We start from the raw sequence: 17,519 nt of genomic DNA on the forward strand, positions 1-17,519 counted from the left end.
GCAGCGACTCTTTCACACGTGCAGCTCTTCATATTATGCCTTTACATAAAGATTAGGGTAGAAGACTGATTCTCAGTGCATCAGTAGACGAATAATCTAATAATAATTGCATTTATCATGCAGCAATGTAAATGCTATTCGTTGAAAAGAAACGCGCTGTTTAATAAATGAGATTTATCAGTTTGTGTCTAAAAGTGTAGAAATGAACTTGTTTGTTTTCCCTAATTTTGTGGCATGCTATTGTTTAAAGTCAGCCAGTCTCGCGAGTAAACCTAGTCAGTAGTCAGGTGCACGTGTAGTGTGACCAGTGGCAATTTTGATTCATCTAACTGAATCTTATAACTGGATCTTTTGAATCGGTTCACTAAAACAATCCTTTCAAATGCGCTCGGTAGTTTCTGCAGGCATTACAAATGACATCTCTATTGATCAGTTTATTTCATCCTTTATTAAAAAATCGCCATGCCTACAGATCTTTAAGAGGCTCCAAAAGAGTGTTTAAGCATTTAGAGATTTAATTTATTCCTCCATTTGTTCACGACTTTCTTGCTATACATAGAGAAAAACAATATATCCAAAATGAATGAATTGAGTTGTAAAAATTTAGTTTTACGGATATTGTTCTTCTCTCTTTCTCGTCTTGCGAACAAGACTGACTCGTTGACTTTCATTCAGATTTATTTAAAATGTTGTTTATAGTTAATTAATGAAGCCAAATATGCACCCATTTAAATTGCCCATATTTAAAAAATAAGTGATGCATATGTCAGATCAGCTGGGTTTTGATTTGATTTTGTTTAATGATTGCGTGATAGTTGAGAGACTTTGATGGTGTAGCCTAACATAATTTTTAACAAAACCCTCTAAACATATTTTCAATTTCTATATGCATTTAACTTAAATTAAAAAAGCAATCCGGTTAAATTCATTATGAAACACGCATTCATATAGAAACCACCATAAATGTCAAAGACCTGTCCAGTCTATGGTAAACAGTAGTGAGTTGTGAATCCCTGCACGGTTGAACCGCATGTTGCCACCTTCCTCACGTGACGTCAGCCCAGTTGTTTTGGGTCGCTCATCCAATCGGGAGCGTGCTCGCACTTCTACAGAAGCCGAGGTGGGTCGAACCTCGCACCAGCTTTTATCCTCCGTTCTTCATCACAACGCCCCCTCGGTAGGGTGCATGCACGGGGCTCTGCTTTAAACAGCAGCTCTGAGATGGGAACCCCATTGCAGTTGCAGAACGATTTCTATCCAGAGCAGCAGCACTATAAGCAGCACTACTGCGGACGCGAGGAAGAGCGCTCCATCAGGCACTGCACCTGCAACAACTCCTCCACCTGCGAGGATGCCAGAAAAAGCCAGCCTTTGCACGGGACGCCTCTGGGAACTTTAAGGACACCGTCCGTCTCATCTTCAACCAGGCAAGGCGCTCAGTACAGCGAGTTTACGCCTTCTAGTCATGGTAGTTCATCCAGACACCATCAGCACCACCATCATCATCATCCTCATCGCGATCACAACCGCCAGCAGACACGGGGCAGTCCGGCCAGCAGCCACAGAGAGAGTAACTCTTACACCCAAATAGCCATGAGCAGCTGCAGATACAACGGCGGCGTGATGCGGCCGCTCAGTAACTTGAGCTCGTCCCGCAGAAACCTGCACGAGTTTGACTCGGAGTCCCAGCCGCTGCAGCCCGTCTCTGCGGCGGACGCATCCGACACTCTCGCCTCCAAGCAGGAGAACAACTCCGCCACCCTCATGCCTTACTCGGCGGGGGACGGGGGAGGAGGAGGGGGTGGATGTAGCCACGGCGGCGGCAAATCGGGCAAAAAGAAGAACCAGAACATTGGCCAGAAGCTCGGGCACAGGAGGGCCCTGTTTGAGAAGAGAAAGCGCCTGAGCGACTACGCGCTCATCTTTGGGATGTTTGGGATCGTGGTGATGGTCATTGAAACTGAACTCTCGTGGGGAGCCTACGGAAAGGTGCGTAACCTAATAGTACCCAAATCCTGTACCCCATGTATGTCAGAATTCATTAAGTCCGGTCTGCCTGCTGGAAAGAGAGAGAGAGAGAGAGAGAGAGAGAGAGAGAAAGAAGAGAGGAAAACTACAAGTTTGGAAATGATGAATGAAAAACTGTGGCAAGGTCACGTTTACAGGAAGACGGTTTGCTTCGTCAGTTTTCAACTGTGGAATTGTTTAGCTACGTAAAATTGTTCCAATATATATGTAAAAAAAAATCTTAAACTTTATTTAAAAAAAAAATATGAACGACATATTCAAGCACTATCACACAAGCAAGGAGTGCTGTCCTTTTATCAGCATGGCTGTGATTTGACCGCGGGTGAAATTACATTTAAACAGCTCAATAAACACATAATTAATATTAATAAATCCAAAAATTACACAACTCCGCCTGTTCACATCAGAACGATTTGTAATTTATTTTATTTTTTTAACAGGAGTCTCTTATGCTCATCAAGGCTGGATTTATTTGATAAAAAAATACAGGAAAACATGTAATATTGTGAAATATTATGTAAAATAACGTTTTTCTATTTTAATATACATTAAAATCGAATTTATTCTTGTGATGCAAAGCTGTATTTTCAGCATCATTCCTCCAGTCTTCAGTCTCATATGTTCCTGCAGAAATCCTTCTATATACTGATTTATTATCAGTGCTGGAAACTGTTGTGTTGCTTAATATTTTTCTGGAACCTGTGATGCTTTTTAAGGATCCTTTGATGAATAAAAAAATTAAAATGAAGAGCATTTATTTAAAATATAAATCTTTTATAACAATATACACTACAGTTCTTTCTTTTTTTTCTTTTGAAAGAAATTAAAATGTTTATTCAGCAAGGATATGTTAAATTGTCAAGAAGTGATAGAAAAGATTTATATTGTTAGAAAATATTTATATTTTGCTATATTATGCTGTTTTTTAAACTTGTTATTCATCAAAGAATCCTGAAAAAATAATCGCAGTTTCCCCAATAAATATTTGGCAGCACAACTGTTGCCAACAGTGATAATTTTAATAATAAATCAGCATATTAGAATGATCGTGTGACACTTTGTACTGGAGTAATGGCTGATGGGAATTCAGCTTTGCATCACAGAAATAAATTATACTTGAAAGGATATTAAAATAGAAACCATTATTTTATATTCCAATAACATTTAGCGAGATTAATTATTTTTTCTGTATTTTTCATCAAATAAATGCAGCCTTGATGAGCAGAAGAGACTTCAGTAAAAAACATCACAAGTCTTACTGATCCCAAACTTTTATATATATATATATATATATATATATATATATATATGTGTGTGTGTGTGTGTGTGTGTGTGTGTGTGTGTGTGTGTGTGTGTGTGTGTGTGTGTGTTGAAATAATGCAATACATATTAATTTAACAACATTAGATGCAAGATAAGTTCTGAGAGTGTCAATTTAAGGTTTTTCACTGTAAATTATACAATGACTTTGTTTTTCCCTTCCAAAAACTGTATTTTTAACAGTATTTTACTGTATTTTACATTAAATGTAATCACAGTTATTTACTGTTTATAGTATAGAAACTTACTGTTAACAGGTTTTTACTGTAGCATGTTTACAGTCTTTTACTGTTAAAATCACAACCGTTTTTTACAGCAGGCAAACAGTGAAATGTTGTTGCAATTGTTACAATGAATACCAGCACTATTGGGAAACTCGACCAATCAAATTACCAGAAATAACTGTTATCCACTCATCAAGTTGAAACTCAAATGGAGTTAGTATTTATTATGTATCTTTTGCTGTATTAATTCTAGCCTGTCATCACTTTTAGAGTCGATTGTGCACTCTTCTTCTTCTTGGACTTTCTGTAGAATATCACTGGGAAAAAAATAAACCATAACTGTGTTATTTGTGTATAAATGTATTATTATTTCTATAAGTACTTTAAAATAATTAGTAATGTAATTGATGCCTCTAGCTATAAAAGTCCCAAAGGGGATATGCATTACTGCAATTCATTTTGCAACAAGAGATTCCAATTGACAGCATTCATAATTTCTTGATTTATTGTAAAACTATGTTAGGTGGTTGATCTGTGAACAAAAAGCAGCTGTTTATGTGCATCAGAATGACTTTAATAATGCAATCTGAGGAACACATCCCCGCACGTGTCACGTGTCTCCCCTGTTAGAGTGACCCCAGGAAAATCAACCATAATGTGTCTTAAAAATAACATCATATTGATTTGTCAGTACAGTATATTGAAATTGAAATATGTTTCCACATGGAAGTCTAAAGTCACATTTTTAAATGATGTAATGGTCTCAGATGTGCTTATGTTATGATGTTTTTAGGAAAGGTGTAACTTAATCCTTAACATAAAACAGCAATGTGTTGTAGTAACATTTCTGTAGGTTTAATCAATTTGCAGTTGTAATGTATTTGTAAATCGTCTAATCCAAATGAGTTGAATTTGTCCTTTTCTTCTTCTTTTTTTTCAGGAGTCACTGTATTCTTTAGCCCTTAAATGCCTGATAAGCCTTTCTACAATCATTCTTCTTGGGTTGATTATCATATATCATGCCAGGGAAATCCAGGTAACTCATTTAAAAATAAGTAAGAGCTGTTATGTCTTCACTTTACTCTCATGTTCATTTTGGTGGTTTTTCACGGAAAATGTCGTGAGAATCAGTGAGTTTTTAACACTTTCTCTCCTCCAGACTTATGCTTAACACATTGTGTTTGAAATGATACCCATTATCAGAGAATTACACTCGGATTACCTTCAATAGCACTGCTTCCTCTCCATGAAATCATGTCAGAGGCTCGTGGACCTGGTTTAACAGCTGTTCACAGCTTATTAGCCAGTTGAATAGACAAGGCCAGGTGGAACGGATGTTTTTCCTAATAAACCTGGACTTACTTTGAGTATTTATTAATCTTCATAAAATCATTACAGAACTCTACTAGAGCATAAGATGAGATTCATAGTCTATTAACCGTGTTGAGTCGGACTTGCACTTCTCAACACAAATGCAGTTTATAGATTAAGTATGGAGGCTTTCTGTACAGTTTCTCCATAGTGGTATTAGTAAGTGTCCAAATCTGCACTTCAGGCAGTTTTTGTCTATATTTTTTGAGAGAAAGAACTTGACTTGATGGTTATAATACTCTGAAAGCACTCTATGTCCTATGACCTTGCATCAGTGAATTGTTGTATTACTTGTGATTTTCATACAACTCAGCATCCATATCTCCAGTGTAAAGCATTAACAAAAAATAAAAGAAAAAGATGTCTTTTAGTTTGTGTTGGCGAGGATGAAACCCTGTACATTTCTGAAGTCTTCATGATGTTTCTTAAAATAACTCTGCAGCCAAAGAAATGTAGCATCAAAGATTTATTTGATTTATTCCACTTCTTTCTTTTTCCCATGGTCATAGAAAACCAGAACATTTCAGCGAACTGTGATTTGCAAGCCTTATTAAATTAATAAGCAACTTAGTTAATATAAAATTAAGTAATGCAATCGTAAATAAAGTCATTTATGTAACAGAAATCACTTATTATGTGCATTATGTATAAGATGGTTTTTAAAGTCTAACCTGGTTGTCAAAAAGTGTACAGGAATCCTGTAAAAAAAAAAACAAATTTTATTTATTATTGTATTATTATTTCATTTAACTTGCAAATAGAGACAAATATCTCATTCAAGTTGAATCAGAAGTAAAACCATGTGTGGCTTGTCTAGTAGGGAAAAATCACTGTTCATTTCTCGTGGGATGGACAGATTAGTCCAGTGGATTTAATCACAGAGGGACATGTCAATTTCACCTTGATTTACATACATTTCAGCAGTCAAGTTTATTGCCTGGGTTTTGAATTTTATGGCTGTAAAAGCCTAATTTCACAACTTAAAAAAATGTTGTTAAAAAAAAATAAAAAATCTATCTATCTATCTATCTATCTATCTATCTATCTATCTATCTATCTATCTATCTATCTATCTATCTATCTATCTATCTATCTATATATATATATATATATATATATATATATATATATATAATTTATTTTCACACCAGTATTTAAATATATTGTGTAATTTGTGTGTATAATGTATTTTCTTGGCTGATGCTATCATACCAAAAGTGTATTTTGGGTTTGATTAATACTTGCATTAATAGCAAAATTATAAATAAAGGATAAGGCCAAGGAGCGGCAATACGCTTGTGCTGCCAGTAAGTACATAGTGCCAACAAGATCATAGTGCTTTTGGCAGAACGGAGACATTAGTTAATAGTGTGTGTGTTCAGTATGAAGTGGAAATAAGATTAGTCGTTTGTTTCTTAGTCACCTGTGCAAGTGCGTAACACAGTTTCAGTTTGCAGCAACAGTTTGCAGACTTTATTTTGTAGAACAAAACATGTATACAACTACTATCAAAGCATAGATGTGTGTGTGTGTGTGTGTGTGTGTGTGTGTGTTAGTTCTGGAAAATTGGCTGCAGGAATTATGAATCTTAAATTTGACTTGTGATGTTGCTCAATTGGATGGTTTCTGTGGCATGATCCAGTATGACTCCAGGGTTTTTGATGTAATGGCAGACGAAACAAGAAGGCGAAAAAATTGACCTTCAGCAGGGATGGAAGAAACTTTGAATTTAGGTACTCAGCCTTGCCAAGAGCGCAGGTGATGAAGCTCCATCCAGCAGAGATGTCAGAGAGCCTTGTTGAGATTTCCTCGGTGTGGCCATTGAGGTGAAGGGGAATTAGGTGTTGTTGGCATAGCAGAGGCCTGGGGAAAAAAATTAATAAAAATTAATACAGTTAAATTAAAATGAAAATTAATTAAAAATAAACCAAAATAGAAAATTTAATAAAAAGCAGTCTTTATGCACTTTATTTATACAATGTTGATGATCTATCCTCATTATTATTGAAATTTTTTCTGTAAACCACAAAAAGAGAGGTTTGACAGAATGTACAAGCTGCTCTTTTCCATACAGTGGATTTAGATTAACACAGCTTGTGCCAAACTCCACAAAAGTCTCCTCAGAAAGTAATACATGGTGCCAGCAAAACCAAGCGCATGAGTTCAATTCCCAGGCAATGCATGCACAGATAAAACTTTTATATTGAATGCAAAGCATGGATTTGAAACTGTCATTTTCGGGTCTACTGTCACTTTAATACAGTAATGCTTCTTGCATACAAATAAGCGTGCATTGTTGTTCAGATGTTTAAGACATTCAATCAAATTGCAACATAAAATTGTGACAGTACAGTATATGGAATAGCACACATGAGTTTGTACATATCTGCATGTACATGAAACAACATCACTGTTTTGTAATATGCATGCAAATTTCCCTCCCCAAAAAAGCCATTAAGAGCCCTGGCTCTGCAACCATAAATGCCTGAGCAGTTTTATTACTTTTCACACTGCTGGATTATTACGGCATGTATTCATGAGCCAGTTGCGCTCTCTGTAATATTAAGGGCCCACCACAAGTCTCTGAGGGACATCAATCATGGGAATGCTTTACCAGAGAAATGTGCTTCTCTGAAAGGACCAGGCTTGGCTTCTTCTGCATTACAAATACATGCACATCATCGCCATATTCATACGAAATATAAGTATTTCATTATTTTTTAACCAATGAACTTCATTTGTACCAGTAATTTATCAGTTGGCAATTTGTGTACCAGCAGTTTATCAGTTAATAATATGGTTGTTAGCTGTAGTTGAACCACAAATCAGCTGTATATGGGATGTCCAACACTTGATAATGTCAGTGCATGTATAGGGCAGAGACGGGTGATGAGTGCACGCGTGCCGTGCTGATGCACTATAGAGGATGTGAACTGTCTTTTTCTGTGACAACTAACTCTACCTGAGACGAGTGCTGAGTGTCACGTATCCATCCCTCACCACTGACCCCTGAGCTGCATTACAGTGTAGAGATTATAAAATTAAAATAAAAGGTGTTAATCTAAGACGTCTGCTGGCTTTTAATTAAATTATTAGTTTAATTTAGCTTAAGCAAATTGTTTAAATTACTGGACCATTTATAATGTAATTTAGCTCAGAGGAAATTCTTAGGTGTTGTAATTTTAGACAGAACATTATAAAAATATCAATAATTTCAAATATTTTAAATATTTTAAATATGTTAAAATAATTGTCAGTTGAAGAAATTAGGTGTACAAAAAAAATAAATAATAATTCTTCCACTCTTCCCTGATTTACCAAAACATGTTACTATTATTCTATAATGTTTTAGTAGAAGGAATAGAATCTATAATTCCTTGATAGTTTTCATTTAATTTGTTAAATTGCTATAACATCTTTACTGCAGTTTCGCTCTTAGAAAAGGCATTATAGTTTTAGACAAAACATTATAAAAATAATTTTCCATAATTTCACATAATAAACTATAATTAAATAATTGTCACTTGAAAAAATTTAGTATTCAATTATTTTATTTTTTTTAATACTGAAACATTTTTACTACTATTCTCTGTAATGTTTTAGTATAAGGAATAGGATCAATAGTAATTTCATTTCATTCATTTAATTTATTTCTAGAGCATCGACACTGTAATTTAATCCATAGAAAATAAGGATAGGATCATAATTCTTAGAAAAGTTATCATAATTTTATAATAATTTTCAGTTACGACGGTTTCCATTTCAATTTTCACTTTCCTGGTTTACCAAAACATTTTACTTCTATTCTTTGTAATGTTTTTGTAGAAGGAATATAATATACAATTCCTTAATATTTACATTTCTATTTTTGTACTTTAATTTATTAATTAGAAAAATTAATTATATCAGAAATTATCATTTTTAACACAACATTATAAACAAAAATAATTGTAAATAATTTCAAATATTCAAATTTCTTGAAATAATTGTTAGAAGTTACTTAAAAGGCGGATTTAAAAACCAATAAAAGAAGAAAATACTATTCAAAAAATAGTTGTTTGAAAATAAGCAAGGCATGTCTAGAGCATTTCTAGAGCATCAACACTGTAATTTAGTCCATAGAAAATTGTTAAATATCATCATCTCAGACAGATCATTATAGAATTATTTTTTAGTTACTACTTTTATTCAGTTTCAGTTTTCACTCTTCCCTGGTTTACCAAAACATCTTTACTATTTTTGTAATGTTTTTGTAGAAGGAATAGAATATACAATTCCTTAATATTTATATTTAATTTAAAATTTAATTTAATAAAAACTAATATGATTAAAAATGTAATCTAATTTTGCATTTAAATCACTAGAGAAGAGAGTTAAAGTGGTCACTGTTTTTTTATTTCCCTCTGACATAAATGACATTATAGATCTTGTAAAATTAAAGTCATTTTACTACTTGAATTAATTTAATGTGTGACAACCATTGGTTTTATGTTTTATTAATTATTTTAATGTATGTTTAATTTAAATTGCTAGAGAATAGAGTTAAATTAAGGTACAGTTAACTTAATAATACAACAGCTGTCATCCTTTTCTGGCAGTGTTCAATTACACAAATGAAAGCAACCTACAACTGAGGATTTACTTAGCAAAGTGGCCTCTTAGGACCCACTTTGATATCATAAATTAACCATTGCATAAATTTGGAATTGGGCTGAACCTTTCTACCTAATTCTCTAATGAGATTGAGCGATTCCTTTTCTTAGAGACAAGATATATGTTGCGTTCTCTACATTACACAGATTAAATATTGAGCCATGCTCCATTAGTTTATTGAGCTCTCCTGAAACCAGTAACCAATCCCTGCTCCATACTAGACAGATGGAGAGCACAAAGGCAGACAACCTTTTGTCCGTGCCCTTGTCAAGGCGACGCGAGGCTAAAACAGGTGTGCAAAAAACCGAGCCCCCTGTACAGACACGTGTTTGATAGATTACTGTATTGTCGCTGTGTTTTAATAGAGTTCAGCTCTGGTAAAGCAACAGTGAGTGTGAATGGTTCAGAAGAGCCATCGACCTTGTGGTGCGCTGATCAGTTTAGGCCTTTTTTATTGCAATTTTCATTAATGCACATGCTTTGCCAAAGTCAGACTTGCTTCCATCATTCAGGCTGAACTCATAGGACTTACCACAACTGTATTAGAGTAGGCCGGGGGGTGATGGAGCTACTACTGCAAATATACCTGCACTCCATGATATAGCAATTTATATGTGCCAAATGTAGCTGTAACACTTGAGAAAAATTCTGAATATTGTCAAAAATCGTCAACTAAACTTAATCAATTTATAAATGTTCATTACATATTTTAAAAGATATAAATTGTTCAGTTCAGCCATACAATTTCTATTTATGTACTTTAATTTATTCATTGGGTAGACAATGCATTATATGGGAAATGATCATTTTAAACACATACATTTTCAGTAATTTCAAATATACAATTTTCTTGAAATAATTGTTATATGTTACTTAAAAGGGGAATTCAAAAACCAATATAACAAGAAAATACTATTTAAAAATAATTGTTTAAAAATAAGCAAGGCATGTTGTCTGTGTGCTTTAATGAAGCAAACACAAGAATGATATTTATTAATTTACATTTATTTCCTGTATTCACTCAACAATATTAATCTGGATTATATTTTAATGTAACACTTTAATACAGTAGATGAAAAATGAAAAAAAAAAAATGCAAGCGAGTTGTTGAGTTCAAATGTATTATGCAAATGAATCAAACTCACCAAGCCAATTTAAATTGTTCAAAAAAAAAAAAATGTATGGAAAAAATTTACAATTTTTGAATTGATATATTTATTTCAAACTGACATCAAACTTAATGACTTTAATGCTGTTTTTGCTAAAAAAAAAAAGGGTTGCTCAAGTTTAGGAATAGGAATGTTGTCCCATTCTTGTCTAATACAGGCTTCTAGTCGCTCAACTGTCTTAGGTCTTCTTTGTCACATCTTCCTCTTTATGATGCACCAAATGTTTTCTATGGGTGAAAGATCTGCTCTGCAGGCTGGCCATTTCAGTACCTGGATCCTTCTTCTACACAGCCATTCTATGCAACCCCATACCATCAGAGATGCAGGCTTCTGAACTGAGAACTGATAACAACTTGGGTTGTCCTTGTCCTCTTTAGTCCGGATGACATGGCGTCCCAGTTTTCCAAAAAGAACTTCAAATTTTGATTAGTCTGACCACAGAACTGTTTTCCACTTTGCCACAGTCCATTTTAAATGATCCTTGGGCCAGAGAAAACGCCTGCGCTTCTGGATCATGTTTAGATATGGCTTCTTTTTTGACCTATAGAGTTTTAGCCAGCAACAAATGGCACGGTGGATTGTGTTTACCGACAATGTTTTCTGGAAGTATTCCTGAGACCATGTTGTGATTTCCATTACAGTAGCATTCCTGTAAGTGATGCAGTGCCATCTAAGGGCCCAAAGATCACAGCAATCGAGTATGGTTTTCCGGCCGTGACCCTTACGCACAGAGATTGTTCCAGATTCTCTGAATCTTTGGATGATATTATGCACTGTAGATGATGAAAACTTCAAACTCTTTGCAATTTTCCTCTGAGAAACTTCTTTCTGATATTGCTCCACTATTTTTTTGCTGCAGCATTGGGGGAATTGTTGATCCTCTGCCCATCTTGACTTCTGAGACACTGCCACTCTTGAGAGGCTCTTTTCATGCTCAATCATGTTGACAATTGACCTAATAAGTTGCAAATTGGTCCTCCAGCTGTTCCTTATGTGTACATTTAACTTTTTCTGGCCTCTTATTGCTACCTGTCCCAACTTTTTTGGAATATATAGCTCTCATGAAATCCAAAATGAGCCAATGTTTGACATGACATTTCAAAATGTCTCACTTTCAACATTTGATATGTTATCTATATTCTATTGTGAATGTTTATGAGGTTTGTAAATTATTCCATTCCTCTTTTACTCACAATTTGTACAGTGTCCCAACTTTTTTGTAATCGGGTTTGTATATATATATATATATATATATATATATATATATTACAGAAGGCAATACATTTTCTTTGCTCAGTTATTATTTTAAGAATGATTTGTATCTATATTCTGCACTTCTGCTTCGTCTTGTTTGAATGAGTCGCCGCAGTCACGCTCTCAGACTTGTTGAGGTTATCAGGTACGACCCTTAGCTGTTGTAACCGGGCCATTACATGTGCACCTTCCCCTCTGTTGTCAAATTCAGCATTTTTCCATAACTACCCACTCAAGCACTCGGTGGGAATATTGGATGCTTGTAGGTGAAGCACCCTTGAGTATTGTATTGCAGGTCGTCCATTACCATAATTGGTTTTACCTACCAAGTAGGTTTCCTTACATAACCCATTTTAAATGTTTAATTGCTCCGTTTTGAAGCTAGTAAGTTGAAAGCGGTGCTTTCGTGACATGTTTGCATATACATCAAATTAAAGCTTCACGCTTATCATTCTATATTTGCAGGCTATGTGGTTTGTTGGTGGTTGTTGTTGTTGCTAAGCTTTGAGTAAGATAGTGTCTGTCACCGTTTGTCAAAGCCAGCTTGTGTTTCGCTGTCTAAGTTACACTCGCACGGAAAGTCCAACAACAGCCCAAATTAACAGACAGGCTGGTTAATGTTACAGCATTTCTGCCAATTGTCAGGCCTTTCAGGACACATGGTGTGTCCTGTCTGGTCTAAAATCTCCCTTTCTTCTGGTCATACGATGTCTGTCACAAGTCAGTGTAGACGGGAATGATTAGGTGTGATTATTTTACCCGTGAGGCCTGATTTTATTTTTGGTAAAATCCCGTGTTTATTTTTATTTTTAGCTATGTTTGAATTAGGATATGCTGTAGGAGTACATGTTTTGTGTTCGCATATGCGTCGTATGAATATGACAGATTAGTGTCATATTTTGAGGCCGTATGATTCATGTGACTAACATGTGTAGGTGGTATTAAAAGGGTCTAAAATGGAAATGTTTATTTTGTCATTACAGTCTTTTGGAATAAAAAAAAAAGGCATGAAGGATTTATTTTCTGTCCAAATGATTCAAGATTTATAGTGATGGTTGCTAAAGAAATCATTGCTCTCACCATTAATTATTATTTCTCATATAAGTTTGGGCAAAATAGCTCAATATTTCAGGGTCACTATCAAAAAATGTATGCATTTTCTATAAAAAAATAAAATAAAAATAAAACCTTTTATTTTCAATCTGGTAAATTTCAACCACTATTACAACTTTTAAGTACATTTAAGATATTTAATGTAAAAAAGTAAAAATGTAGTCAATGAAGCATGATATTTAATCATTATAATTTAAGCTCCGAATCTAATGCTCTTTTTGCTATAAAACGAAAAAAAAAAAACATTTTTTTTAAACAATTACATAATTAACATAGTCTACATAGTCTATATACCTTAAAATAATTGTCACTGAAGAAATTTTGCTCAAATTTTTTTTAAAACCCTTGAAAATACCAGTCCATCTGAATAAAGTTCTTTGTAATTCATTTGTATTGATGATTGCAATGCAAGTATTAATATTACCATTAATAATTATTGCTCATACTAAGGCTTTTTGCAAAATAGTTCAATATATGATTATTTAATATCTTTTTGCTATAAAATGACTTGCAAATATTCAGTCAGTTAAACCATAATCAGACTTAGGGTTGGGTATCGATTCGTTTTTTTTTCTTTATAAAGTAGCAACAATGTCGTTTGTAAAGAACAGTACTGTGCAAAAGTCTTAGGCACGTTAGTATTTTCAACCCAAAAATGGGTTTTAAGCCATTTACTTATATCTTTTGCTGTAGTGTGTTAGTAGGAAATATCAGTTTACATTTCCAAACATTCATTTTGACATTCATTTTCATAATAATCTAGTGAGATTTTTGAATGCACTAGCAGTCTGACAACATCCGGTGCTGCACAGAGATCTGATCTCACCATCATCGAATCTGTCTGTGATTACATGAAGAAACAGATGAAACTGAGACATTTGCATTTTGTATTTGCACCCCCCCCCCCAATCATTTTATCTACTGTAGCAATGTACAATGTAAAAAAAGTAAAATGCTGTAAGAATTTTAGATTTATACTGTAATTTTTCAGTAAAGAAGAATGATATTTAATTATTTTAATTAAGGCTCTTTATGCACTAATATGGAAAAATAAACAGCAATATAAAAATTCCAAAATTTTTTTTTTTTTTTTCTCACTTGTGAACGATTAGTCTGTTTCTTCAGGAATTGAAATCCTGGAGGTTTTAACAACCAGAGACTAAATACTGCAATGTTGTGGCATCTTGGAAAAATTGAGTTATGCTGTGAGTGACGACACGGTGACCGTTCCAAGATGGCGGACGTGTCGACGTTTTGAATGTGGAATCTAAGTATACATATCTTTGGTAGCAACAGCACAGCAATGTGCTAATAACTACTCCGAAGCCATTAGCAACAGCAAAGCAATGCACTGGAAGTCCCTTCAACATGTTTTTGTACGGTCATGCAGCACTCAGATTTACTTAATGTTTTAATGCATTATCACTGAATCTGTGATCAGGGTTATTAATCTCATTCGCGCTCTTTTTGACGAATTTCGAGAATAGGAACTCAGTTTAAATGAAGGTTATTTTGCAGCATGATGGTTTATATTATTACATGTTGTGACGAGTCAGCTGCCTCCTCCCTGATTGTCACCGGCACCCCGTCCTAAATCGCCGCCCTTCACCAGGCTCCCGACTGGAGTGGGTGTGTGAGAGGAGGGGCGCTGGACGAGTCAGGGCTGGCGGCGTGTGATGGGGCACATCTGAAGGAAATGGAGCCTCATCACCGCCGCTGTTTAAAAGCCCAACGCGCCTCTCCTCGGGAGACCGGTCTCTTCCCCGTGCATGCACACTGGTGTCCTCGTGGGTCCAGGAAGGTTGTGTTGAGGAACTCCCGCGCCACCAGAGACGTGAGCTGCCGGACCAGCGATCCGAATGGGAACCGCACCCGTTTACACGGCCAACGGGCCAGGGTGCCGGGCCGTCCATCCCCTGCCAGCGCTGCGGCCAACGAGAGTGATGCGGCCGCTAGAGGAAGCCGCCGCCCCTCGCGCCCCGGACCGAAGAGGGGAGCGCGTGCGGCCGCCGGACCCCGCCCCTTACCTGGACCCTTCCTCCATGAACACTGCCCGACCTACACGAACCCTGCAGCACGACGAGGACACCTGTTTATTTTGGGCACTCTTCCCCTTTGGCCACCTTTATCCCCTGTTTTATTTGATTTTCTGTTAATAAAAGCCTCTCTGAGGCCTGACGCCACGCCCACTGTGTCGGTCCTGTGCTCCTCCCGTCACAATGTGTATTTATATTCATCCAGGTTTCATGTCATTTGATTTATTCAAACATCTGCCTCTTTGTCACCCATATGATCCAGATACTGTGGATCCAGCAAGAGTAGATACTGACCATAAATGTGATTGAACTGTCCAGACGTTAAAGTTTTATACGTGTGTGAGGAGAAAACCACAGGACAGCACTGAAGCAGCATCGTGAGATGGCCCTGTGCTGTAAGAAGGCAGGAAAGCCATTTGGGTTTATCGTTTGCTCCTCTTCTCATATCAGATAGCCACAGTCTTGTTGGATAAAGTCTGTCAGCAGAAGCCTTTGAATTGTGCTGACTGCACCGCTCTGGTGAAATATCTCACGCTGATGTTGGCTGTCTGTGCCTTGAGGTGATTGAATGCACAGGAAGAAACCGCAGCTGATCGGCAGCACAGAGCGTTTAGGAGGGCAGAGATCTGACGCTTGAGCACAACAGACGGCTTCCGGAAATAAATTCTCATTTAATATCTCCACAGAGAAGTTGTTTTTTGACAGCAACATTTATAAACCTTTCACGCCTCATGGCAAGCCTACTGTGTGAGATTTTAACTTAGTTTTTAAGAACTCCTAATGAAGAACTACATTACCCATAATGCTGAAAAGACCTCTACCAATCAGAGAAGTCGCTGTTGCTGTGGAAACAGAAAGCTCATTAAAAGCACTTGTCAGCATTGCAAATGAAAAGCGATTATTTGCAATCTCTAACCGCTTACATATTTGTATATATCTGAACATTCTTTGGTAAACTTAAAATGCATTGTTTTTATAGAAAAAAAAACAAGTGACTATCTAGCTTGGGCTCGGTTATTAATTTGAACTTGTACTATTATGTGAAAGAGTTTCTTACAGTTACAGCATTAGTTTCTTCCTTGAGGAAAAATGTGAAAATCAATTAAAAATGTGAAATACCAACTGAGAAACTGAAGGGGAATACATTACTGGAACCAAGGGCACTGAAAATGAGAACAGTAATGGTTGTGCTGTTGTGAATCAAACCAGATCCATACTGGGCAGAAATATTGATGGGATTGGGGAGAAGGGGAAAGAGGGAGATTTTCTATGTAGCAAGAGTAGAAAAAAGCAATGCGGCTCCAGAGCCCGCCGGTCAATTGGAGAGAAAGCTGGCTTTATCTGGCACTTGAGAGAAGCCTGTGAGCAGTGCACCCTGACAGAAGCTGAAATTACAGCTAGTAAATCCTCTCTGCAAAAAAAAAAACAAAAAAAAAAACTTGAGTTGCAAACATGTTATTTAAGAAAATAATGTATTATTTAAAAATGTTTTTATTTTATATAACTAAAATATTTTTCTGTTTTTTTTTTTAATTTTTTTTTTTTCTCCTGATAGCTGTTCATGGTGGACAACGCGGCAGACGACTGGAGGATAGCCATGACCTACGAGCGCATCTTCTTCATCTGTCTGGAGATCTTGGTGTGCGCCATACACCCCATCCCGGGCAACTACACCTTCACGTGGACAGCACGGCTCGCCTTTTCCTACGCGCCGTCCAAGACAGACGCTGACGTGGATATCATCCTGTCCATTCCCATGTTTCTCCGTCTGTACCTCATTGCTCGCGTCATGCTGCTGCATAGCAAACTCTTCACTGATGCGTCGTCACGCAGTATCGGTGCCCTCAACAAGATCAACTTCAACACACGCTTTGTGATGAAGACCCTCATGACTATCTGTCCCGGGACAGTGCTGCTGGTGTTCACCATTTCTCTGTGGATCATCGCCGCCTGGACTGTGAGGGCGTGCGAAAGGTGCCCCGCTTTGTTGCTCTGACAGTAGATTATGGAAGTCAGTTTTTAGGAGGTCTTTAAGACACACTTAAAATTGTTTAAGTGTGTTTAAATAAACACCTACAATTATACAGAAATAGTAATAATAATTGTACATATTTTTTTGAAAATGGATATATAAATACAAATATACAGTATAGAATTTTCATCAATTCATGCTTTGGTGATACACTTTTTAATAAAAATTTTTAGAATATGTATTCTATATTTTAGAAAATATGTTCTATTCTAGATTAATAGATTATATATATACAGTTATCATGGATTCATGTTTTGGTTATTCATAGTTACTGGGTGAGTTTTTTAGAAAATTAATACATACAGTACATTTTAGAATA

At 35.9% G+C, this 17,519-nt stretch overlaps 1 protein-coding gene across 3 annotated transcripts in view; it reads left to right on the forward strand.

The window, feature by feature from the left end:
• The first annotated feature begins 783 nt into the window (after positions 1-783).
• Positions 784-17,519, forward strand: part of LOC132132736 (small conductance calcium-activated potassium channel protein 2-like) — a 33,211-nt gene continuing 16,475 nt past the window's right edge. The window contains exons 1-3 of one of the 3 annotated variants that reach the window (XM_059545236.1): positions 784-1,989; positions 4,513-4,608; positions 16,724-17,142. In XM_059545236.1, the coding sequence (XP_059401219.1) occupies positions 1,222-1,989; positions 4,513-4,608; positions 16,724-17,142 (1,283 nt within the window). In that variant the 5' untranslated portion in view covers positions 784-1,221. The remainder of the gene's footprint in view (positions 1,990-4,512; positions 4,609-16,723; positions 17,143-17,519) is intronic. The other 2 variants (XM_059545237.1, XM_059545235.1) reach the window with 2 other exon arrangements.

The sequence above is a fragment of the Carassius carassius genome, chromosome 49 (assembly GCF_963082965.1).
Source record: "Carassius carassius chromosome 49, fCarCar2.1, whole genome shotgun sequence".
Classification (NCBI taxonomy): Eukaryota; Metazoa; Chordata; class Actinopteri; order Cypriniformes; family Cyprinidae; genus Carassius; species Carassius carassius.